The 24,981-nt window shown below is 43.2% G+C and overlaps 1 protein-coding gene across 1 annotated transcript in view; it reads left to right on the top strand.

Annotated features, from left to right (window-relative positions):
• The window catches only part of fer1l6 (fer-1 like family member 6), a 656,531-nt gene that overhangs the window by 620,943 nt on the left and 10,607 nt on the right, over nucleotides 1-24,981 (top strand). Inside the window, exons 42-44 of the mRNA XM_034186126.1 lie at nucleotides 2,900-3,020; nucleotides 15,445-15,602; nucleotides 15,831-15,931. Of these exons, the coding sequence (XP_034042017.1) occupies nucleotides 2,900-3,020; nucleotides 15,445-15,602; nucleotides 15,831-15,931 (380 nt within the window). The remainder of the gene's footprint in view (nucleotides 1-2,899; nucleotides 3,021-15,444; nucleotides 15,603-15,830; nucleotides 15,932-24,981) is intronic.

The raw sequence follows: 24,981 nt of genomic DNA, 5'->3' as shown, positions 1-24,981 counted from the left end.
TGTTTAACATCGGCGATGATCGCCGTGAAGTTATGAGTAACGGCGTCTGTGTGGCGGCGTGCCAAATATTGAACTTTTGCCATGAAATTACGTTCTTCCTTTTGACAGCTTTAATTTTGGTAATATCATCATGAAAATTGATACACAGGTACAGCACAACAACCTCTTACAATTCATAGGGGCGTCGCTCATGGGCGGGGCAACATGCCTCAATAGCGCCCCCTTGAAACATTCAAAAAACCCTCCCCTTAGGGGGTTTTTTTGGAGTAGGGAGATGAAAATTGGTACACGTGTGACTTGCACAGATGTACAAAACAAATCTCTTGCACCAATGGGTTTACTCCAAACAAGAAATCAGCCATTTTGAATTTTCTTCTCATTTTGGCGTGATTTACTAATGTTGTATTTGAACAAACTCCTCCTCGGGATTTTGGCCAATGTACTTCAAATATTTCTTTCACAGTATCCAGAGATGATACTGATCAAAAGTTATCAAAAGCTTTTCTCCAGGTCGAAGGGTGTGGCCACTATGGTGCCGCCATTTTGAACCTTTGCCATGGAACATCAAGTCATGATAACTCCTTCATGCTTTGCCTGATTGACTTGAAACGTCACATGTGTGATGACACGTGGCCCCTTAACACACCTGGCTCCTCTGTTTGTGCTCTGAGCACCCCCAAGTGGATCAACCATCAACATGTCATAACTCCTTCATGCATTGTGTGATTTGCTTGAAATTTGAACTGTGTGATGAGTGTTGCCCTTGTGCTCACATGCCCACATCTGGTCACAAGAGGAAGCGCTGGCCTGGGGAGGTGGTCGCATGGAACGAGGGCCCATATATGACTGCTTGCAGTCCTAGTTATTATTATTATTATTCTCACTTTTGAAATCGAAATTTCGGCCTCTTCCCATGCTCACAAACTCACCAAACTTTGCAAAGTCATCCAGCCGGATCCAAAATTCGATAATTTGGGGGTCTCGCACACGGTCACAGCGAAATTGCAAAATAGCTCCCCCAGAAATTTTTTAAAAACCCTCCGCTTTCGGTTTTTTTGTCGTAGCCTCACGAAATTCGGTACACATATTTACCATGAACCATCAACATGTCATAACTCTTTAATGCATTACCTGATTGACTCTCTTGGTGATTTTCTTTAAACTTGAACTGTGTGATGAGGGTCGGCCCCTGTACACACCGTTGAGTGCTCCAAAAGGTGCTTTTCCGAGGTACCAATAATTATTAGCCAAATAAAAGATAATATAAATTAACAAAATAAATTATTAGAATATATGTACAAAGAAAAATAAAATGTGGACAAAATTTAAAATGTAAAATGAGAAATTATGGACAACTGTGGAATGATATTGCACAGGAAAATATTGCATGTGGATACAGACATTGCACAAGAAACTTTGAAAAGTGCAGATTAATATGGTTTGTTATTGTTCAGTGCAGTGATTGCTCTGAGGAAAAAGCTTTCCCTGAGCCTTTTTGTCCGAGTTTTGTGTGACCTATACCATTGGCCCAAGAATAGTAGGTCATACAGGTGGTTTCTGGGGTGGGATGTGTCTTTGATGTTGCTGGCAGCTCTGCTGAGGTAGCGAGAGCTGGCAGTGTCCTCCAGGCTGGGCAGAGAGCAGCCACTGATCCTCTGGACCATGTTGATCACCCTCTGCAGCGCTCTCCTGTCTGCTGCTGAGCACCCCCTGTACCATGGTGTAATGCAGTACACCAGGATGCTCTCTATGGTAGCTCTGCAGAACAACACCAGCAGCTTCTCCTCCAGATTGTTCCTCCTGAGCACCCTCAGGAGGAACAATCTAAAGGTTTTGTGCGTGAACCGTTTTGTGCATGAACAATCATGCACAAAACCGTCACCACAATACAGTGGTGACGGTTTTGTGCATGCTTGTATTCGCACGCACAAACACAGTGGGAGGACATGGAAAGCAGTGGAGAAAAAAAACACCACAATTCATAATACTTAATTCCTGTTAAAAAGACCGGATTTAGCCTTTGCCTAGACATACAGTAGTGTTCAGAATAATAGTAGTGCTATGTGACTAAAAAGATTAATCCAGGTTTTGAGTATATTTCTTATTGTTACATGGGAAACAAGGTACCAGTAGATTCAGTAGATTTTCACAAATCCAACAAGACCAAGCATTCATGATATGCACACTCTTAAGGCTATGAAATTGGGCTATTAGTAAAAAAAAGTAGAAAGGGGGGTGTCATGAAATGGCTGTTGCGACTGCTGTACAAGACTTTTGAGGTGGCTCCAATTTTTCACGAGTGGCATTTGACTCCGCCATTCTGCCTCAATCGTGTAATGTGTCAAAGGGCCCTAATACTTGGATGGGAGACCTCTTTAGAACACAGGGGCTGTGTGTACTTCTCCAGATAAAAATGAAGTTGCATCAGGAAGGGCAGCTGTCATAAAACTTGTGCCAAATACTAATGCGGATCTGACTGTGTCCGCTGTGGTGACCCTGAATAAATGGGAGCAGCCGAAAGGACAATGTTAATGCATCATTTATTAAAATGATGCATGATCTAAGGAAGTTCTAAATTTGTTTGAACTCTATGAACCAATTTAACTATAAACATATTAATGAATCCCAGATTTGTACGTCACACATATTTACAGACATTTCAAGCACAGACTGATACATATGCTCTGTTTATGAATGAGGCCCGGTGTCCATAAATTTAAATGGACATATAAACACCACTTAATATTTTGTTTTGTTTTTACCCATTTACAATATTCTATATTTTAACTCTGTCTTTTAAGTTTATTAATCTTGGTCTGATAAAACTGTGAAAAATGTTTCATTTCAAATTGTGCTATTCTGAAGCTTTAATGAAACAGTTTCAATTACTCTTTTTCAGGTAGTCGTAATGAGAAAGAGAGAAAGTATTTTCTCTCTGGATAAAACAGAGCAGAAGCTTCCTGCCATCCTGGTTCTTCAGGTCTGGGACTTTGAGACACTCTCATCTGACGACTTCTTAGGTATATATATTTTTATTTATATTATTTATATATATATATACACTCAACAAAAATATAAACGCAACACTTTTGGTTTTGCTCCCATTTTGTATGAGATGAACTCAAAGATCTAAAACTTTTTCCACATACACAATATCACCATTTCCCTCAAATATTGTTCACAAACCAGTCTAAATCTGTGATAGTGAGCACTTCTCCTTTGCTGAGATAATCCATCCCACCTCACAGGTGTGCCATACCAAGATGCTGATTAGACACCATGATTAGTGCACAGGTGATAGGAAATGGTGATAGTGTGTATGTGGAAAAAGTTTTAGATCTTTGAGTTCATCTCATACAAAATGGGAGCAAAACCAAAAGTGTTGCGTAGAGCAAAAAATACACCCTAAACCATGAAACAAAAGAGCAAGTACTTTTTTTTTACATGAAAAAACAGAGTGCTTCCTCTGATGTACAATTAAAAAAACATACTGCATAAATGATTAAAAGTACAATTTCAATTTATTTTCAATTTATTTTCATTTATATAGCACTAAATCACAACAGAGTTGCCTTCACAAGTAAGGTCTAACCTTACTAACCCCAGAGCAGCAGTGGTAAGGGAAAACTCCTTCTGAGGAAGAAACCTCAAGCAGACCAGACACAAAGGGGTGATCCTGTGGTTGGGCCATGCTACAGACATAAATTACAGAACAATTCAGAAAACGAGTATATAGGAAATGCTGTTGGTGCACAGGACAGGAGGGTCTCCAGCACAAATACCACACCCATCTCCGGATGGAGCTGCACCTTAAACAGTGACAAAAAATAGGATCAGGCATCAGAAAGACAAGAAATACAGTGTAATTTGTCAGCATTAAACAACAAGAAAAACAGGAAATACTAAGCCACTTTCCCTAAGCTTCACTAAAAGACCCAGAATTTTAGGTAAAGTTGCGAAAGTGGCACACTCCGTTTCCTAATAAAATGAATTAAAAGGGTAAAAAGCACAGTAACATACTATGCAGTATGCTAGCCATATGAAAAGGAAAAAAAGTGCGTCTTAGGTCTGGACTTGAAAGTCTCCACAGAATCTGACTGTTTTATTGATGCAGGGAGATCATTCCACAGAACAGGGGCACGATAAGAGAAAGCTCTGTGACACGCAGACTTCTTATTCACCCTAGGGACACAAAGTAGTCCTGCACCCAGAGAATGCAAAGCCCGGGCCGGTACGTAAGGTTTAATTAGGTCAGCTAGGTAGGGAGGTGCCAGTCCGTGAACAATTTTATAGACTAGTAGCAGGACCTTAAGATCTGATCTCACTGGGACAGGAAGCCAGTGAAGGGATGCCAAAATGGGTGTAATGTGGTCGAACTTTCTGCTTCATGTCAAACGTCTGTCTGCAGCATTACAGGAGCAATGGTGGGCACAGTTCCAATAATCCGATAACCGATAATTATCGAAAATAATGTTTTCATTATCGGATTATCTTTTTTGATAACTTTAAAAACCATTATCGGACTAATTATCTTGCAATAAATTTTTGTCTGATAATTTTTAGACCGATAACATGGTAAATAAAGCTGAACAGCTACAAACATTCATACAATTTTAAATCAGTTGAGCACCGACTTGTTAAATGTTTTGTAGCTGATGTATAGTTCTACTTTCTGCAAAACAGAAAGCAGAACTACACATCCTCTGCAGGCAAAGGAGAACTGGTCCCCCCACCAAAAAAAAAAAAACTAATTTCTTTTAACCCCATATTAATACGAGGGCAATATCACCCAAGTCATCCAGAGGCATACATTTTTAACTTGTGGTTCATCTTTTAACCAAACTAATTTCGGACAAGTTATTTAAACTGTCATGTCTGAAATTTTAAAAAGTGAAAATATCAGATATGTGTTTTAGTTTTAAAGTAGTAATTTTTAAGGTTTTGGTGTGTATATATACTGTGCCCAGCAGTGCATTATGGGTAGGATAGGGTAATCTCAGTACATTCACGACATGAGAAATGCATTTGAAACACTCTGATCAGGCTCTACAGACAACAGCATTAAACTCTAGTGCCTAAAACTCTCGTGAATATATTCTCTTGGTTTATAGACGTTGTTATTGTGTCTGCATTTATTCAATTCCACGCATCTCAAATGTAGCAGACACGGATGATCTGGAATTTTGTTTTGGCAAGTTTTCAAGGTCTCTACTGCCATCTACTGGCCAGTAGTGTTCATGGCAGTATTGGCCCTGAAGCTGGGCTGATATATTTTCAATCACTGTATTCAGCTACAGCAAAACCACACGGTGTAAAAGTTCAGAGCGCGCGATTTGTGTTCTCACACACATTGTACGTTCAAAAACCACACGTCGGACTTGTGTTTCCAGAAGCAAAATGTAAACAGAAGCTTTTTTTTCAAACTTAATTTACAAAAACTCTCGATGGGAGTACAGAACCCAGGAGAGGTCACTTAAAGTAATATTTGTTTCTGGCCATGATCATTTGTGCGCACGTTTTCCTTTAATTGAGCCCACAAATTATTAAAACGTGCTCTCATATTAATAAAACGTCCACACGTTTTCCTTTTGTTCAAAATGAACTTCATGATATGACCTAAATTGTCATCCTCACGATGGGGAGACGCTTCGCCCTCAGTATCCTTTTTAATATGCTTAAACTCCAGATGATGCCATGCTGGGCAGCTGGAGTTCTCTATATGTACTTGTGCGCCCAAACCATGATGATACACTCTGACCAGATCCATTTCTAATGGGGAAATGTATTACACTGTCTCCTGGTTTGTTGGCTAATAATAATAATCACCCTCTGCAGTGTGTCAAGACCATATGTGTCAAGACAATATTGAGTGCACGTTTTATAAATTGTGGCCACGTTTAAGTACTACTGGCATACGCTCTTGCTTGCCTCTACTGGTGGTTGGCTCTCACTGCGGTATTGTATCACTTCCTGTTCCAGAGCACAGCGGTGTTTTGCTGTATCTGTTAGCTGTTTAATCTGCGCAGTTAGATTGATCTAGTTATGTAGATAACGATTTGTTTCCCAGTGTAATCTTCACGTGCCTTAACTAAAGCACTCCTTCTGCTGAATCACCTCTAAATTATTTACACATTATTCACTTTGCGTGTTTTTAGGAATCCGCTAGCTTAGCGCAGCTACTAGCTCTTAGCCGATTTAGCATGGCGGCTTCTCCTGTCTCTCCCGCACTTTTCTGCTCTGGGTGTGAAATGTTTAGTTATTCCTCGGCCTCCTTTAGCAGTAACGGTACTTGTAATAAGTGTAGCTTATTCATAGCTTTGGAGGCCAGGCTGGGTGAATTGGAGACTCGGCTCCGCACCGTGGAAAATTCTACAGCTAGCCTGTAGTCGGTGCGGACCAAGGTAGCTTAGCCGCCGTTAGTTCCCCTCTGGCAGATCCCGAGCAGCCGGGAAAGCAGGCCGACTGGGTGACTGTGAGGAGGAAGCGTAGTTCTAAACAGAAGCCCCGTGTACACCGCCAACCCGTTCACATTTCTAACCGTTTTTCCCCACTCGACGACACACCCGCCGAGGATCAAACTCTGGTTATTGGCGACTGTTTTGAGAAATGTGAAGTTAGCGACACCAGCAACCATAGTCAATTGTCTTCCAGGGGCCAGAGCAGGCGACATTGAAGGAAATTTGAAACTGCTGGCTAAGGCTAAGCGTAAATTTGGTAAGATTGTAATTCACGTCGGCAGTAATGACACCCGGTTACGCCAATCGGAGGTCACTAAAATTAACATTGAATCTGTGTGTAACTTTGCAAAAACAATGTCGGACTCTGTAGTTTTCTCTGGGCCCCTCCCCAATCGGACCGGGAGTGACATGTTTAGCCGCATGTTCTCCTTGAATTGCTGGCTGTCTGAGTGGTGTCCAAAAAATGAGGTGGGCTTCATAGATAATTGGCAAAGCTTCTGGTCTTGTTAGGAGAGACGGCATCCATCCCACTTTGGATGGAGCAGCTCTCATTTCTAGAAATCTGGCCAATTTTCTTAAATCCTCCAAACCGTGACTATCCAGGGTTGGGACCAGGAAGCAGAGTTGTAGTCTTACACACCTCTCTGCAGCTTCTCTCCCCCTGCCATCCCCTCATTACCCCATCCCCCTTAGTCACACCTTACTCATTCACAAATCCACCCCCATTACAAAATCCTGGAAAAAAAAAAATACAAAATCCTTATTGTACTGCTTTTCTACTTTGGGTCCTATACAGTGGTGGGCACAGATAACCAAAAAATGAACTTCTATAACAGATAATCACATAACTGAAAAGTTATCTTTGATAAAGATAAAATGATAAACCACCCAAAAATGTATCGGAAGTTACAGATAACCAATAAATTCCAGTATTGTCTCTAGTACATTTGCAACTACTAACAAGCTGAACTTGAGTTTTAACACCACGATCGCTTCTGGTAGTATCAAAAGTGACAACAGAACTAAACAATGAGCCCACACTTCTGTCTTTGAACATCTTGCTTCCAGCACAGCAGCAAGCTGAGAGGAGCTGCAAAGCTCAGCTTTCTACTCAATCACAACACTCCCATCAGGCGGAGGTTTTGGAAAATAAAGCAATGCTGAGTTATGGTTTGGTGTATACATAAAATGAATACTGATAGAATGACGTCATTAATGTCAATTCTGTCATTTGTACAAAGTTAAAATATAACATATATCTTTTAATGTTGAATAATGCACTAATTCTGAAGTTTTGTAACAAACACAGGCAGATTGCAAAGGATTCTGGGTAAAATGTGCCTCCGCTAAACACTGATTGGTTGAGTCATTCATTATATAAACCAACACGTTAATGTGATGTGTTGTGTGTTGGTGTGTACAGATAAATGTGCTTTTGTAAAATATTCCATTTTTTATTTGTAAAAACAGGCATTTTTATGGAGCTCTGGAAGTGTCATCGCAAAATGTTTTGCATGTGGAGAGAATGTGCGCTCATTTTATTATATTGTACACACGTTTTATTATATTGTGCAGACGTTTTATTATATTGTGCACTCGTTTAATTATATTGTGTGCACATTTTATGATATTGGGCGGACGTTTTAAGCATCGTTTGAGTAAAACAAGGGCACGATCTACTTCAATCAGTTTCAATCAATCAATTTTTTTTATATAGCGCCAAATCACAACAAACAGTTGCCCCAAGGCGCTTTATATTGTAAGGCAAGGCCATACAATAATTATGTAAAACCCCAACGGTCAAAACGACCCCCTGTGAGCAAGCACTTGGCTACAGTGGGAAGGAAAAACTCCCTTTTAACAGGAAGAAACCTCCAGCAGAACCAGGCTCAGGGAGGGGCAGTCTTCTGCTGGCACTGGTTGGGGCTGAGGGAGAGAACCAGGAAAAAGACATGCTGTGGAGGGCAGCAGAGATCAATCACTAATGATTAAATGCAGAGTGGTGCATACAGAGCAAAAAGAGAAAGAAACAGTGCATCATGGGAACCCCCCAGCAGTCTACGTCTATAGCAGCATAACTAAGGGATGGTTCAGGGTCACCTGATCCAGCCCTAACTATAAGCTTTAGCAAAAAGGAAAGTTTTAAGCCTAATCATAAAAGTAGAGAGGGTGTCTGTCTCCCTGATCTGAATTGGGAGCTGGTTCCACAGGAGAGGAGCCTGAAAGCTGAAGGCTCTGCCTCCCATTCTACTCTTACAAACCCTAGGAACTACAAGTAAGCCTGCAGTCTGAGAGCGAAGCGCTCTATTGGGATGATATGGTACTACGAGGTCCCTAAGATAAGATGGGACCTGATTATTCAAAACCTTATAAGTAAGAAGAATAATTTTAAATTCTACTCTAGAATTAACAGGAAGCCAATGAAGAGAGGCCAATATGGGTGAGATATGCTCTCTCCTTCTAGTCCCCGTCAGTACTCTAGCTGCAGCATTTTGAATTAACTGAAGGCTTTTTAGGGAACTTTTAGGACAACCTGATAATAATGAATTACAATAGTCCAGCCTAGAGGAAATAAATGCATGAATTAGTTTTTCAGCATCACTCTGAGACAAGACCTTTCTAATTTTAGAGATATTGCGTAAATGCAAAAAAGCAGTCCTACATATTTGTTTAATATGCGCTTTGAATGACATATCCTGATCAAAAATGACTCCAAGATTTCTCACAGTATTACTAGAGGTCAGGGTAATGCCATCCAGAGTAAGGATCTGGTTAGACACCATGTTTCTAAGATTTGTGGGGCCAAGTACAATAACTTCAGTTTTATCTGAGTTTAAAAGCAGGAAATTAGAGGTCATCCATGTCTTTATGTCTGTAGGACAATCCTGCAGTTTAGCTAATTGGTGTGTGTCCTCTGGCTTCATGGATAGATAAAGCTGGGTATCATCTGCGTAACAATGAAAATTTAAGCAATACCGTCTAATAATACTGCCTAAGGGAAGCATGTATAAAGTGAATAAAATTGGTCCTAGCACAGAACCTTGTGGAACTCCATAATTAACTTTAGTCTGTGAAGAAGATTCCCCATTTACATGAACAAATTGTAATCTATTAGACAAATATGATTCAAACCACCGCAGCGCAGTGCCTTTAATACCTATGGCATGCTCTAATCTCTGTAATAAAATTTTATGGTCAACAGTATCAAAAGCAGCACTGAAGTCTAACAGAACAAGCACAGAGATGAGTCCACTGTCCGAGGCCATAAGAAGATCATTTGTAACCTTCACTAATGCTGTTTCTGTACTATGATGAATTCTAAAACCTGACTGAAACTCTTCAAATAGACCATTCCTCTGCAGATGATCAGTTAGCTGTTTTACAACTACCCTTTCAAGAATTTGTGAGAGAAAAGGAAGGTTGGAGATTGGCCTATAATTAGCTAAGATAGCTGGGTCAAGTGATGGCTTTTTAAGTAATGGTTTAATTACTGCCACCTTAAAAGCCTGTGGTACATAGCCAACTAACAAAGATAGATTGATCATATTTAAGATCGAAGCATTAAATAATGGTAGGGCTTCCTTGTTAAAATCGCCCACTATAATTATCTTATCTGAGCTAAGCACTAAGTCAGACAAAAGGTCTGAAAATTCACAGAGAAACTCACAGTAACGACCAGGTGGACGATAGATAATAACAAATAAAACTGGTTTTTGGGACTTCCAATTTGGATGGACAAGACTGAGTCAAGCTTTCAAATGAATTAAAGCTCTGTCTGGGTTTTTGATTAATTAATAAGCTGGAATGGAAGATTGCTGCTAATCCTCTGCCCCGGCCCGTGCTACGAGCATTCTGACAGTTAGTGTGACTCGGGGGTGTTGACTCATTTAAACTAACATATTCATCCTGCTGTAACCAGGTTTCTGTAAGGCAGAATAAATCAATATGTTGATCAATTATTATATCATTTACCAACAGGGACTTAGAAGAGAGAGACCTAATGTTTAATAGACCACATTTAACTGTTTTAGTCTGTGGTGCAGTTGAAGGTGCTATATTATTTTTTCTTTTTGAATTTTTATGCTTAAATAGATTTTTGCTGGTTATTGGTAGTCTGGGAGCAGGCACCGTCTCTACGGGGATGGGGTAATGAGGGGATGGCAGGGGGAGAGAAGCTGCAGAGAGGTGTGTAAGACTACAACTCTGCTTCCTGGTCCCAACCCTGGATAGTCACGGTTTGGAGGATTTAAGAAAATTGGCCAGATTTCTAGAAATGAGAGCTGCTCCATCCAAAGTGGGATGGATGCCGTCTCTCCTAACAAGACCAGGTTTTCCCCAGAAGCTTTGCCAATTATCTATGAAGCCCACCTCATTTTTTGGACACCACTCAGACAGCCAGCAATTCAAGGAGAACATGCGGCTAAACATGTCACTCCCGGTCTGATTGGGGAGGGGCCCAGAGAAAACTACAGAGTCCGACATTGTTTTTGCAAAGTTACACACCGATTTAATGTTAATTTTAGTGACCTCCGATTGGCGTAACCGGGTGTCATTACTGCCGACGTGAATTACAATCTTACCAAATTTACGCTTAGCCTTAGCCAGCAGTTTCAAATTTCCTTCAGTGTCGCCTGCTCTGGCCCCTGGAAGACAATTGACTATGGTTGCTGGTGTCGCTAACTTCACATTTCGCAAAACAGAGTCGCCAATAACCAGAGTTTGATCCTCGGCGGGTGTGTCGTCGAGTGGGGAAAAACGGTTAGAGATGTGAACGGGTTGGCGGTGTACACGGGGCTTCTGTTTAGGGCTACGCTTCCTCCTCACAGTCGCCCAGTCAGCCTGCTTTCCCGGCTGCTCGGGATCTGCCAGAGGGTAACTAACGGCGGCTAAGCTACCTTGGTCCGCACCGACTACAGGGGCCTGGCTAGCTGTAGAATTTTCCACGGTGCGGAGCCGAGTCTCCAATTCGCCCAGCCTGGCCTCCAAAGCTACGAATAAGCTACACTTATTACAAGTACCGTTACTGCTAAAGGAGGCCGAGGAATAACTAAACATTTCACACCCAGAGCAGAAAAGTGCGGGAGAAACAGGAGAAGCCGCCATGCTAAATCGGCTAAGAGCTAGTAGCTACGCTAAGCTAGCGGATTCCTAAAAACACGCAAAGTGAATAATGTGTAAATAATTTAGAGGTGATTCAGCAGAAGGAGTGCTTTAGTTAAGGCACGTAAAGATTACACTGGGAAACAAATCGTAATCTAGATAACTAGATCAATCTAACTGCGCAGATTAAACAGGTAACAGAAAAACACCGCTGTGCTCCAGAACAGGAAGTGATACAATACCGCAGTGAGAGCCAACCACCAGTAGAGGCCAACAATGGCTGTGTTATCTGTAAACTTCTGGATGTGACACAGCTCAGAGTTGTAGCAGAAGTCAGAGGTGTACAGAGTGAAGAGAAGAGCGACCAGCACCTTGCCTTGGGGTGCTCTGGTGCTGCTGATCAGTGTCAGACGTGGTGTCCCTCAGCCTGACATACAACGGCCTGTCAGTGAAGTAGCCAAGTGACCAGGCAGGGGTCCACTCACATCCTGTTCAGTTTCAGCCCCTGTCAGCCCCTCTGTGTCCTCACCTTGCGGGTTGATCAGCTCATCCCAGACTGTGTTGTTGTAGTAGTCTCTCAGGGCACTTTCCACTTCAGGGGACTCCCTGCTGGCGGAGTGAGTGGTTACCAGCTGCCTTTGTACCAGAGGGTTATACTGTGGCTGTAGGTAGACCAGATTGTGGTCAGACTTCCCTAGAGGGGGGAGGGGTGTGACTCTGTATGCATCCCTCACATTAACATACAGTAAGTCAGCTGTCCTGTTCTTTCTAGCTGGACAGCTCTTTCTCCCTGAGCCTGGTTCTGCTGGAGGTTTCTTCCTGTTAAAAGGGAGTTTTTCCTTCCCACTGTAGCCAAGTGCTTGCTCACAGGGGGTCGTTTTGACCGTTGGGGTTTTACATAATTATTGTATGGCCTTGCCTTACAATATAAAGCGCCTTGGGGCAACTGTTTGTTGTGATTTGGCGCTATATAAAAAAATTGCTTGCTTGCTTGCTTGGACAGTCCACAACCTGGTGAAATGCAGCCAAAGCAGAGTTCAAAGTTGCATCGTTAAAATCCTCAGAAATGATCATCAGTGCCTCAGGGTGCTGTGTGCAGGGCCAAAGCAGTGCAAGGCTAGTTAAGGCAGAAATGCTCTTATCAAACATTACTAATTGGAAAAATGAGTTTGACTTAATTATAACTCTCTATCACTGATTGAATCCAGTCAGTATCAGTAAAGTAGTTTCTTTTATAGACAAATTTGATTTGTAAATGTTTGGTTACCCTATATTTGCTTTTCTTGTATTGTTTGTAAACAGTGGTGGGCACAGTTCAGCTAATCCGCTAACTGCTAATTATCAAAGCTAATGTTTTCATTATCAGATTAGCTTTTCAGATAACTTTGAAAACCATCATCGGACCAATTATCTTCCGATAAGTTTTGGTCTAATAATTTTTAGAAGGCTAACATACTTTTGCAGGTGTGGTGAACTAAGCTTAACAGTTACAAACCTTAATAATTAAGTCTAAAATCAGTTGAGTACCTACCTATTAAATATTTTGCAGTAGATGTGCAGTTCTATCTTCTACAAACAGAGGAGAGCTGGTTCCAGAAGAAACTGCTCTATCCTCTGCAGACAAAGGAGAACTGGTCACAGAAAAGGAAAAAAAAAAGCTCATTTCTTTTGACCCCATACTGGCAATATCACCCAAGTCATCAGAGGCATACAGTTTTAACTTGTTTAAAATTTTAACCAAACTAATTTTGGACAAGTTATTTAAATTAACATCACGTCTGAAGTTTTATAAAGTGAAAATATCAGATATATGCTTTAGTTTTAAAGTAATGCACTAATTTTGAAAGATTTAGTGTGGACATGCTGTATCCAGGTGCATTATGGGTATCTCAGTACATTCACGACAGAAGAAATGCATTTGAGACGCTCTGATCAGGCTCCACATGGACAACAGCATTAAACTCTTTGTATATTGTGCCTAAAACGCTCATGAATATATTCTCTGGGTTTATAGACGTTGTTATTGTGTTTGTTTTATGTAAAAATGCCAGAAGAAGCCCAGGTTGCTTCTCTAAAAGCTGAAAAGTCTGTTAAATTGTGATTTAGGCCGTGTGATATAACCGGCGTCAAAATGCATAGAACCCTGACATCTACTGGCGACCGGTTATATCACAGTGTTGTCGACCGCAGGATTTTAAAATTATCTGTATTTTTCCAAAACCTGAGAGACCACACACGTGGAGATAAAAAGACAAATCATAGATCTGACAGGCTTAGTTGTACAGTGTGTGGTGTCAGCCACACTGTAAAAACAACACACACAAACAGATTTAACACACTATTTATTCACACCTTGCTTTCTGATTGTTTTCATGTCACATTTAGCTCCTCATGTCCTTCTTAACACACCACACAAGGCAGGAATATCTGATAAGATTATATTTAGCATCATCACAATTGTCGGGGTGTCCTTAAGATTGTCGGAAAGGGAAGATCGGGTCCGATATCAGCCTAATTATCTTGCCATGTGAACCAGGCTTGATGTTATGATGCCTCACAAAGTGACTGATTGATGCATTATGACACCGCACCGAGCCGTTAACCGATCGGATGTTATGACGCCTCACGGAGCGACTGATTGATGCGTTATGACACCACTCCGAGCATGTTTTCATTATTATTTGATTTCTATGTGCGACTGACATCGTTATTCAAGCATTCATATGGCGATTCCTATCACCACACAATTCCAACCACACACGAGAAAGTTTTTTGACAGTTCTTGTTATTGAAAGAAACTGGATAGAGTTGTGGTGTCATCACATGTGCAGGTCCCACTGTCTAGCGGGATCTTGAAAATTTCTTTCTTTCTTTTTTGTATACAAATGAAAAAAATGACATATTTTACAAAAGCACATTTATTTGTAAACACCAACAAATGTTACATTGATTCACTTCTGTTGGTTTTTGCATAGAATGAATGAATCAACCAATCAGTATAAGCGAAGGCTTACTTTACCCTTTGGGCATCTGTGTGTTAATGTTCAAATCTTCAGAATTAGTGCATTATTTTAAAATTAACAGTTATATATCACTTTGTACATTTTAAGAGTTTACATTACTGTAGTTATTCTGTCTGGAATAATTTTATTTATAAAGCAAAACCATAATTCAAACCTGCTTTCCATTTCAAGACTTCTGCCTCATCACTGGGCCACTGTATTCTGTCAAAGTAAATGATGCTTTTCTGCAACAGGGGACAGAGTGCGCAAAGACAGAAGCGCTGGCTCATTGGCTGTTTGGGGTTGTGGTCACCTTTGGTTCTTTTAGAAGCTTTGGCGGTGTTTAAACTCAAAATCAACTTCTTAGTGGCTGACAGCATATATGAAAGTTATCTGTAGCTTCTGATACATTTTTAGGCAGTTTAGCGTTAAAAAAGATAACTTTTCAGTTCGCTGATTACCAGTTATCAAAGCTAACTTTTTGGTTAGCTGTGCCCACGTGTGTGTCTTGTGTATATGGACTGGTGGCCTGTACATGGCACTGCAGCATTAATCTTCAAGAATTTCAGAAAAATAGCCAAAGCAGCTGAAGAAAAATTCTACAGTATTATTATAATGAAATATTTACTCACGCACTCATCTTTAATTAAGAGTTGCGGATATTATATTGTTTAATAATATTATAATAATATTGTATTATATTAACATAATATTCACATTGTGCTTCTCGACAATGTTGAAATAAAAAAAAAATCTCTTTGGTATTCTGGCATGAAAAATCCATTTCCAGTGGATCCAACTGAGTCAATCAAATGAAAATACATGAATAACATCCAAAAGTTAACAACCCACATGATTTGTTTGTTGTGTTTCACACTGCGCAGGTACGGTGGAGTTAAACCTCCACAGTTTTCCTCGAGGAACCAAGTCAGCCAAGTCATGCAAAGCCAGCATGTTGACAGATTCAGCTGAAAAAATTTCCATCTTCCAGCAGAAAAGAGCCAGAGGGTGGTGGCCCTTCATCAAGGCCGGAGAGCTCACAGTGCGCGCATGCACACACGTATACACATAAAAAACGCAGACATGCACACTTGCATTCATTTATACACACACACACACACACACACACACACACACACACACACACACACACACACACACACACACACACACACACACACACACACACACACACACACACACGTACGCACACCAAGAACAAATGCACAAAGATCAGCAGACACTAAGACTAACAGGTGTGTTTCACCAGGGTAAAGTGGAGGCAGAGTTTCATCTGGTAACAGCAGAGGAGGCTGAGAAGAATCCTGTTGGTCGAGCCCGTAAAGAGCCGGAACCACTGGAAAAACCAAAGTAAGTGCAGATAACAGACTTGCATTTGTTGGAAGAGGAACTCTGTCACACTGGTGTATCTTTTAAAAATAAATACAGTAACTAACACACTGAAAGAGACTGATTACATATTTAAAGCAAGTGAATGATGCTAGTATAGTATAAAATAATGTTTTGTTGTGGAATTTCACCAGTGTGTGTGCGTGTGTGTGTGTGTGTTGGGGGGGGGGGGGGGGGCATTTGCTTGTCAGCTCCGTCACCAATAACTCCTGTCTCACATACAGGTTCACTCAGCAATGTGCAGTGTGTGTGTATGTCCAGGGGTCCAGTTACAGGTCCCCTCACCGTACCCATGTTCGCTGTAATAATTGCATGTAATATCATTGCTGTGGTGTCATATGTGCTCCTCATGGCCCCAGTGGATGGGCATCACAGGATGTATTCTGTGCTATCCCTTTTGACCCAGGGGCGGATCTAGGTAACCATGGAGGGGGGTGGGGAGCATGCTCCTCATGAGGTATTCAGGATACGGGTGCATACACCTGCAATCTCAGCCGCCTTATGCATGTAATGTGGACATGTGTACATAAGTGATAATGACAGTGTTGCAACTCATAAGTGATAATGACTCAGTACAGTATGTTATATCCATATGCAATTCTGTGTTCATCCTGTTATGTACAAGGTCTGTTTGACATGGATTCCTCAGTAAAAGTGAACAAACCTATGTCCATCCAGATGTCATGTGTGTCTGTGGGTTTGCATACTGACACATCAACTGTGAGGTCACACAGGCAGACATGGGGTACTCACAATCTGTCATTGTACTCTGTCATTGTACTCTACTCTACTCTACTCTTTTCTTTTTTTTTAGATATTTAGATATACTTTAGTATACACTAGTAGAATTCTACCTTAGAATTGGAAGCTATTTTGGTCTCATCTGACCACATGACCTTCTCCCATGCCTCCTCTGGATCATCCAGATGGTCACTGGTGGACTTCAAATGGGCCTGGACATGTGCTTGCTTGAGCAGGGGGACCTTGCTTCCCTGCAGGATTTTAAACCATGAGGGCATTGTGTGTTACTAATGTAATCTTTGTCATTACCAGCTCTCTTCAGGTCATTGGCCAGGTCCTTCTATGTAGTTCTGACCTTTCTCAGAATCATCCTTACCCCACAAATTGAGATCTTTCATGGAATCCCAGACTGAGGGAGATTGACAGTCATCTTGTGTTTCTTCCACTTTCTAATAAATAATAATAACACTTGTCTACTCTCCAAGCTGCTTGCCTGTTGTCTTGTAGCCCATCCCAGCCTTGTGCAGGTCTACAGTTTTGTCCTTGATGTCCTTAGACAGCTCTTTGGTCTTGGCCATGGTGGATAGGTTGGAATGTGATTGATTGAGTGTGTGCACAGGTGTCTTTTATACAGGTAACAAGTTCAAACAGGTGCAATTAATGCAGGTTAAGAGTGCAGAATGAGAGGGCTTCTTAAAGAAAAATTAACAGGTCTGTGAGAGACAGAATTCTTGCTGATTGGTAGGTGATCAAATACTTATTTCATGCAATAAAATGCAAATTAATTATTTAAAAATCAATCAGTGTGATTTTTCTGGATTTTTTTGTTTTATTTTTATTTTTTTATAGATTCTGTCTCTCACAGCTGAAGTGTACCTATGATAAAAAATTACAGACCTCTCCACTCTTTGGAAGTGGGAAAACCTGCAAAATTGACAGGGGATCAAATACTTATTTTCCCCACTGTACATTACTGAATTTTCATGTGTACCTGCAAATATATCAGGTCCTCATTTGTAACAACAGAACTGGAATTCTGCATGTGAATTTGGATCAGCGATCACGCTTTGCTCAGTTATGGAATACTAAGACATTGTGAGCACAAAACTACAACCCCAATTTCAATGAAGTTGGGACGTTGTCCATCCATCCATCCATCCATTTTCTTCCGCTTTATCCGGAGTCGGGTTGCGGGGACAGCAGCTCAAGCAAAGCTGCCCAGACCTCCCGATCCACACACACCTCCCCCAGCTCCACCGGGGGAACCCCAAGGCGTTCCCAAGCCAGCCGAGAGATGTAGTGCCCGGAACACCTCTCCAGCGAGGCGTCCAGGGGGCATCCGGAAAAGATGCCCGACCCACCTCAACTGACTCCTTTCAACGTGGAGGAGCAGCGGCTCATCTCTGAGCTCCTCACAAGTGACCAAGCTCCTCACCCTATCTCTAAGGGAGCGCCCAGCCACCCTGCGGAGGAAACTCATCTCGGCCGCTTGTACTCGCGATCTCGTTCCGATCCTCACGTATGGTCATGAGCCAAATCTCATGACCATAGGTGAGGATCGGAATGTAGATCGATCGGTATATCGAGAGCTTTGCCCCCCTACTCAGCTCTCTCTTCACCACGACGGTCCAATACAGCGACCGCATCACTGCAGATGCTGCATCGATCCGTCTATCGATCTCACGCTCCATCCGTCCCTCACTCGTGAACAAGACCCCGAGATACTTAAACTCTTCCACTTGACTTACTTGAAACAGGTTTGACTTACTCTCGGCAATGCGAACCAAGCTCCTGCTGCGGTCGTACAGGGACCAGATAGCCCTTAGCAAAGGACCCCGGACCCCATACTCCCCACAGGGTGCCCTGAGGGACACGGTCGAACACCTTCTCCAGCTCCTCAAAACACATGTGGACTGGTTGGGCGAACTCCCATGAACCCTTGAGCACCCGATGAAGCGTGTAGAGCTGGTCCAGTGTGCCGCGACCAGGACAAAAACCACACTGCTCCTCCTGAATCTGAGGTTTGACCATCTGTCGAATTCTCCTCTCCAGTACTCTGGAATAGACCTTACCGGGGAGGCTGAGGAGTGTGATCCCCTATAGTTGGAACACACCCTCCAGTCCCCCTTCTTAAACAGAGGGACCACCACCCCGGTCTGCCAATCCAGAGGCACTGTCCCCGATCGCCACACGATGCTGCAGACGCGTGTCAGCCAAGACAGTCCCACAACATCCAGAGACTTACGGTACTCAGGACGGATTTCATCCACCCCAGGAGCCTTGCCACCGAGGAGCTTTCTAACCACCTCGGGGACTACCTGGGTAATGGATGAGTCCACCCCTGAGTCCCCAGTCTCTGCTTCCTCTTCGGAAGACGTGACGATGGGATTGAGGAGATCCTCGAAGTATCTCCAACGCCCGACAACATCCCCGGTCAGGGTCAACAGCTCCCCACCCGCACTGTAAACAGTGCGGGTGGAGAGCTGCTTCCGCCTCCTGAGGTGTCGGACGGTTTGCCAGAATCTCTTCGAGGCTGACCGATAGTCCTCCTCCATGGCCTCCCCGAACTCCTCCCAGACCCGAGTTTTTGCCTCTGCGATCGCACGACCTGCGGCACGCTTGGCCTGCCGGTACCTGTCAGCTACCTCTGGGGTCCCACCTACCAACAAAGATAAGTAGGACTCCTTCTTCAGCTTGACGGCATCCCTTACTTCCGGTGTCCACCACCGGGATCGGGGATTGCCGCCGCGACAGGCACCAGAGACCTTGTGACCACAGCTACGAGCGGCCGCATCAACAATGGAGGTGGAGAACATGGTCCACTCGGACTCCATGTCTCCAACCTCCCCCGGGATCTGGGAGAAGCTCTCCCGGAGGTGGGAGTTGAAGACCTCGCTGACAGAGGGTTCTGCCAGTCGTTCCCAGCAGACCCTCACGATACGTTTGGGCCTGCCAGGTCTAACCGGCTTCCTCCCCTTCCAGCAGATCCAACTCACCACCAGGTGGTGATCGGTCGACAGCTCTGCCCCTCTCTTCACTCGAGTGTCCGAGACACGTGCCCGAAGGTGAGATGATATGACTACAAAGTCGATCATTGACCTCCGGCTCAGGGTGTCCTGGTGCCACGTGCACTTATGGACACATTGGGACGTTGTGAAAAATGTAAATAAAATCAGAATACAATGATTTACAAATTCTCTTCAACCTATATTCAATTGAATACATCACAAAGACAAGATATTTAATGTTCAAACTGATAGACTTTTGTTTTGTGCAAATATTTGCTCATTTTGAAATGGATGCCTACAACACATTTCAAAAAAGTTGGGACGGGGTAACAAAAGACTGGGAAAGGTGATGAATGCTGAAAGAACACCTGTTTAGAAATGGGTGAGTGTCATGATTGGGTATAAAAGGAGCATCCCCAAAAGGCTCAGCTGTTCACAAGCAAAGATAGGGTGAGGATCACCACTTTGTGAACAGCTGTGTGAAAAAATAGTCCAACAGTTTTAAGAAAAATGTTTCTCAACATTCAGTTGCAAGGAATTTAGGGATTCCATCATCTATAGTCCATAATATAATCAGAAGATTCAGAGAATCTGGAGACCTTTTTACACGTAAGCGGCAAGGCCGAAAACCAACATTGAAAGCCCATGAACTTCGATCCCTCAGGTGGCACTGCATTAAAAACTGTGTTAAGGATCTTACCGCATGGGCTCAGGAACACTTCAGAAACCACTGTCACTTAACACAGTTCGCCGCTACATTAACAAGTCCAAGTTAAAACTCTACCATGCAAAGCGAAAGCCATACATCAACAACATCCAGAAACGCCTTCTCTGTGCCTGAGCTCATTTGAAATGGACAGATGCAAAGTGGAAAAGTGTGCCGTGGTCTGATGAGTCCACATTTCAAATTGTTTTTGGAAATCATGGATGTCGTGTCCTCTGGACAAAAGAGGAAAAAGACCATCCAGATTGTTCCCAGCGCAAAGTTCAAAAGCCAGCATCTGTGATGGTATGGGGGTGTGTGTACGTGTGTAAGTTGTCATGGGCAAGCCATGGGCAATTTACACAGATGTGTAAGTTGCCCATGGGCAACTTACACATCTGTGATGGCACAATCAATGCTGAAAGGTACATCCAGGTTTTGGAAGAACACATGCTGCCATCCAAGCGGCATCTTTTTCAGGGACGTCCCTACTTATTTCAGCAAGACAATGCCAAGCCACATTCTGCACGTGTTACAACAGCGTGGCTTCATAGTAAAAGAGTGTGGGTACTAGACTGGCCTGCCTGCAGTCCAGACCTGTCGCCCATTGAAAATGTGTGGTGTATTATGAAGTGCAAAATACGACAACGGAGACCCCGGACTGTTGAACAACTGAAGTCGAACATCAAGCAAGAATGGGAAAGAATTCCACGTACAAAGCTTCAACAATTAGTGTCCTCAGTTCGCAAATTCTTATTGATTGTTGTTAAAAGTAAATGTGATGTAACACAGTGGTAAACATACCCCTGTCCCAGCTTTTTTGAAAGGCGTTGCAAGCATCCATTTCGAAATGAGCAAACATTTGCACAAAAACAATAAAGTTTATCAGTTTGAACATTAAATATCTTGTCTTTGTGGTGTATTCAATTGAATATAGGTTGAAGAGGATTTGCAAAACATTGAATTATGTTTTTTGAAGAATTCTCTCAAGAATTCTCTCAGGAGGCGGAAGCAGCTCTCCACCAGCACTGGTTACGGTGCGGGTGGGGAGCTGTTGACCCTGACTGGGAATGTTGTCGGGCGGTGGAAGGAATACTTCGAGGATCTCCTCAATCCCATCGTCATGTCTTCCGAAGAGGAAACAGAGACTGGGGACTCAGAGGCGGACTCATCCATTACCCAGGCCGAAGTCACCAAGGTGGTTAGAAAGCTCCTTGGTGGCAAGGCTCCTGGGGTGGATGAAATCCGTCCTGAGTACCTTAAGTCTCTGGATGTTGTGGGACTGTCTTTGGCTGACACGCCTCTGCAACATCGCGTGGCGATCGGGGACAGTGCCTCTGGATTGTCAGACAGGGGTGGTGGTCCCTCTGTTTAAGAAGGGGGACCGGAGGGTGTGTTCCAACTATAGGGGGATCACACTCCTCAGCCTCCTCGGTAAGGTCTATTCCAGAGTAATGGAGAGGAGACTTCGACCGATGGTCGAACCTCGGATTCAGGAGGAGCAGTGTGGTTTTCATCCTGGTCGCGGCACACTGGACCAGCTCTACACGCTCCATCAGGTGCTCAAGGGTTCATGGGAGTTCGCCCAACCAGTCCACATGTGTTTTGTGGATCTGGAGAAGGCGTTCGACTGCAGCAGGAGCTTGGTTCGCATTGCCGGTAGTAAGTCAAACCTGTTTCCAGTGCACGTTGGCCTCCGCCAGGGCTGCCCTTTGTCACTGGTTCTGTTCATTATTTCTATGGACAGAATTTCTAGGCGCAGCCAGGATGTAGAGGGGGTCTGGTTTGGGAACCACAGAATCTTGTCTCTGCTGTTTGCGGATGATGTGGTTCTGTTGGCTTCGTCAAATCAGGACCTTCAGCGTGCACTGGGGCAGTTTGCAGCCGAGTGTGAAGTGTCCGGGATGAAAATCAACACCTCCAAAGCCGAGGCCATGGTTCTCAACCGGAAAAGGTGCTTTGCCCTCTTCAGGTCAGTGGAGTGTCCTTGCCTCAAGTGGAGGAGTTTAAGTATCTCGGGGTCTTGTTCACAAGTGAGGGACGGATGGAGCGTGAGATCGATAGACGGATCGGTGCAGCATCTGCAGTGATGCGGTCACTGTATCGGACCGTCGTGGTGAAGAGAGAGCTGAGTAGGGGGGCAAAGCTCTCGATTTACTGATCGATCTACGTTCCAATCCTCACCTGTGGTCATGAGATTTGGCTCATGACTGAAAGAACGAGAGCGCGAGTACAAGCGGCCGAGATGAGTTTCCACCGCAGGGTGGCTGGGCACTCCCTTAGAGATAGGGTGAGGAGCTCGGTCACTCGGGAGGAGCTCGGAGTCGAGCCGCTGCTCCTCCACGTCGAAAGAAGTCAGTTGAGGTGGCTTGGGCATCTTTTCTGGATGCCCCCTGGACGCCTCACTGGAAAGGTGTTCCGGGCACGTCCCATTGGGAGGAGGCCCCAGGGAAGACTCAGGACACGCTGGAGGGACTACATCTCTCGGCTGGCTTGGGAACGCCTTGGGGTTCCCCCGGAGGAGCTGGGGGAGATGTGTGTGGATCGGGACGTCTGGGTGGCTTTGCTTGAGCTGCTGCCCCCGCGACTCGACTCCGGTTAAAGCGGAAGAAAATGGATGGATGGATGGATTGATGGATGAATTCTGTTTTTATTTACATTTTCCACAACATCCCAACTTCATTGGAATTGGAATTGTATTCCGACATCCACAAATGTGGACTGCCATCTACTGGATGGCAGTGTGAATAGCGAGGTGCATCTATGTGGGAATAATGACTCGTTCACTCGGCCCTGGTGAGGCATAAAGGCCCTGGCGGGGATGTGTCCAACACCATTTGTGGTACACTCATGACATTCGTGTCAGTCTGGGTTATTTGGGATGCATTCTCTTTTGTTCAGTGTTTTCAAAATTAGCTGAAAAGCTAATCCGCTATCAAAAAAGTTAGATTTGTTAATTAGCGGTTATCAGATTAATTGAACTGTGCCCACCACTATAACCGGGTGGAAAACATGTTGCAGTTTACATTTAACACCCCCAGAGGCAGTGGTGGGCACAGTTCCATTAATCCATTAACCGCTAATTATCAAAGATAATGTTTCCATTATCAGATTAGCTTTTCAGATAACTTTGAAAACAATTATCGGACTAATTATCTTCCGATAAGTTTTGGCCAGATTTTTGCAGACATGGTAAACAAAGCTTAATAGTTACAAACATTTATGAAGTCTAAAATCAGTTGAGTACCTAACTGTTATAATAATAATAATAATAATAATAATAATAATAATTTATTAATTTATATATATAGTGCCAAATCAGGAGTAATCGCCTCAAGGTGCGTCACAAACATTTAAAAGCAGAATAAAATGAAATAAGATTAAAACACAATAAAAAAAAATTAACCATAAAAGGTAAAAGAAATAAAATAAATAAAACAAATAAAAAAAGACACACAATCATAGAAAATACTAATGATAAAACATGGAGAACAAATGTGTCTTCAGCCTAGCTTTAAAAGTCTCCATAGAGTCAGCGCAGGCAGATCATTCCACAGAGCTGGGGCGCGGTGATAAAAAGCTCTGTAACCCGCTGACTTTTTCTTCACCCTTGGGACACACAATAGTCCTGCACCCTGTGAACGCAGAGCCCTAGCCGGCACATAGGACTCAACCAGGCCGGCCAGATAGGAGGGTGCCAGTCCGTGAACAATTTTATAGGTCAATAGTAGTAATTTTAAATCCGATCTCAAAGAGACCGGAAGCCAGTGAAGGGATGCCAGAACCGGCGTAATATGGTCAAACCTTCTGCTTCATGTCAGAAGTCTGGCAGCAACATTTTGAACCAGTTGAAGACCCCTGATGCTGGACTGTGGTAAACCAGAAAACAAAGCATTACAGTAGTCCAATCTAGAAGAAACAAAAGCATGAATCAGAGTCTCAGCATTAGCCATAGACAGGATGGGATGAATCTTTGCTATATTTCTTAGATGAAAGAAAGCAGTCCTTGTAATGTCCCTAATGTGGAGGTCAAAGGACAATGTAGGATCAAAAATTACCCCAAGGTTCCTCACTTTGTCACTATGATGTATAACACATGAACCTAGGCTAAGCACTAGCTGATCAAATCGATGCCGATGTCTTGCTGGACCAATATTATCAGAGTTCAAAAGTAGAAAGTTGTTAGACATCCAACTTCTCACTGCTGTGAGACAGTCCTGTAAAGATTTTATGTGGACAGGATTTCCAGCAGCTATACAACTGAGCATATACAACTGAGTGTCATCAGCATAGCAATGAAAAGCAACCCCAAAACGCCGCAAAATGTTCCCAAGGGGTGCCATATACAGGGAACAAAGCAGGGGACCCAGAACGGATCCCTGCGGAACTCCGAACTTCATGCCCCTAAAATCAGAGGTAGTGTCATTGCACAAAACACAGTGGAAACGACCAGACAGATAAGACGTCAACCGCGCAAGAGCAGTTCCAGTAATCCCGAAACAGTTTTCTAGCCTATCAAGTAGAATATGATGATCAACTGTGTCAAACGCAGCACTGAG

Source organism: Thalassophryne amazonica, chromosome 14 (genome assembly GCF_902500255.1).
Source record: "Thalassophryne amazonica chromosome 14, fThaAma1.1, whole genome shotgun sequence".
Taxonomy (NCBI): Eukaryota; Metazoa; Chordata; class Actinopteri; order Batrachoidiformes; family Batrachoididae; genus Thalassophryne; species Thalassophryne amazonica.
This window is presented reverse-complemented; position numbering and strand designations above follow the sequence as displayed.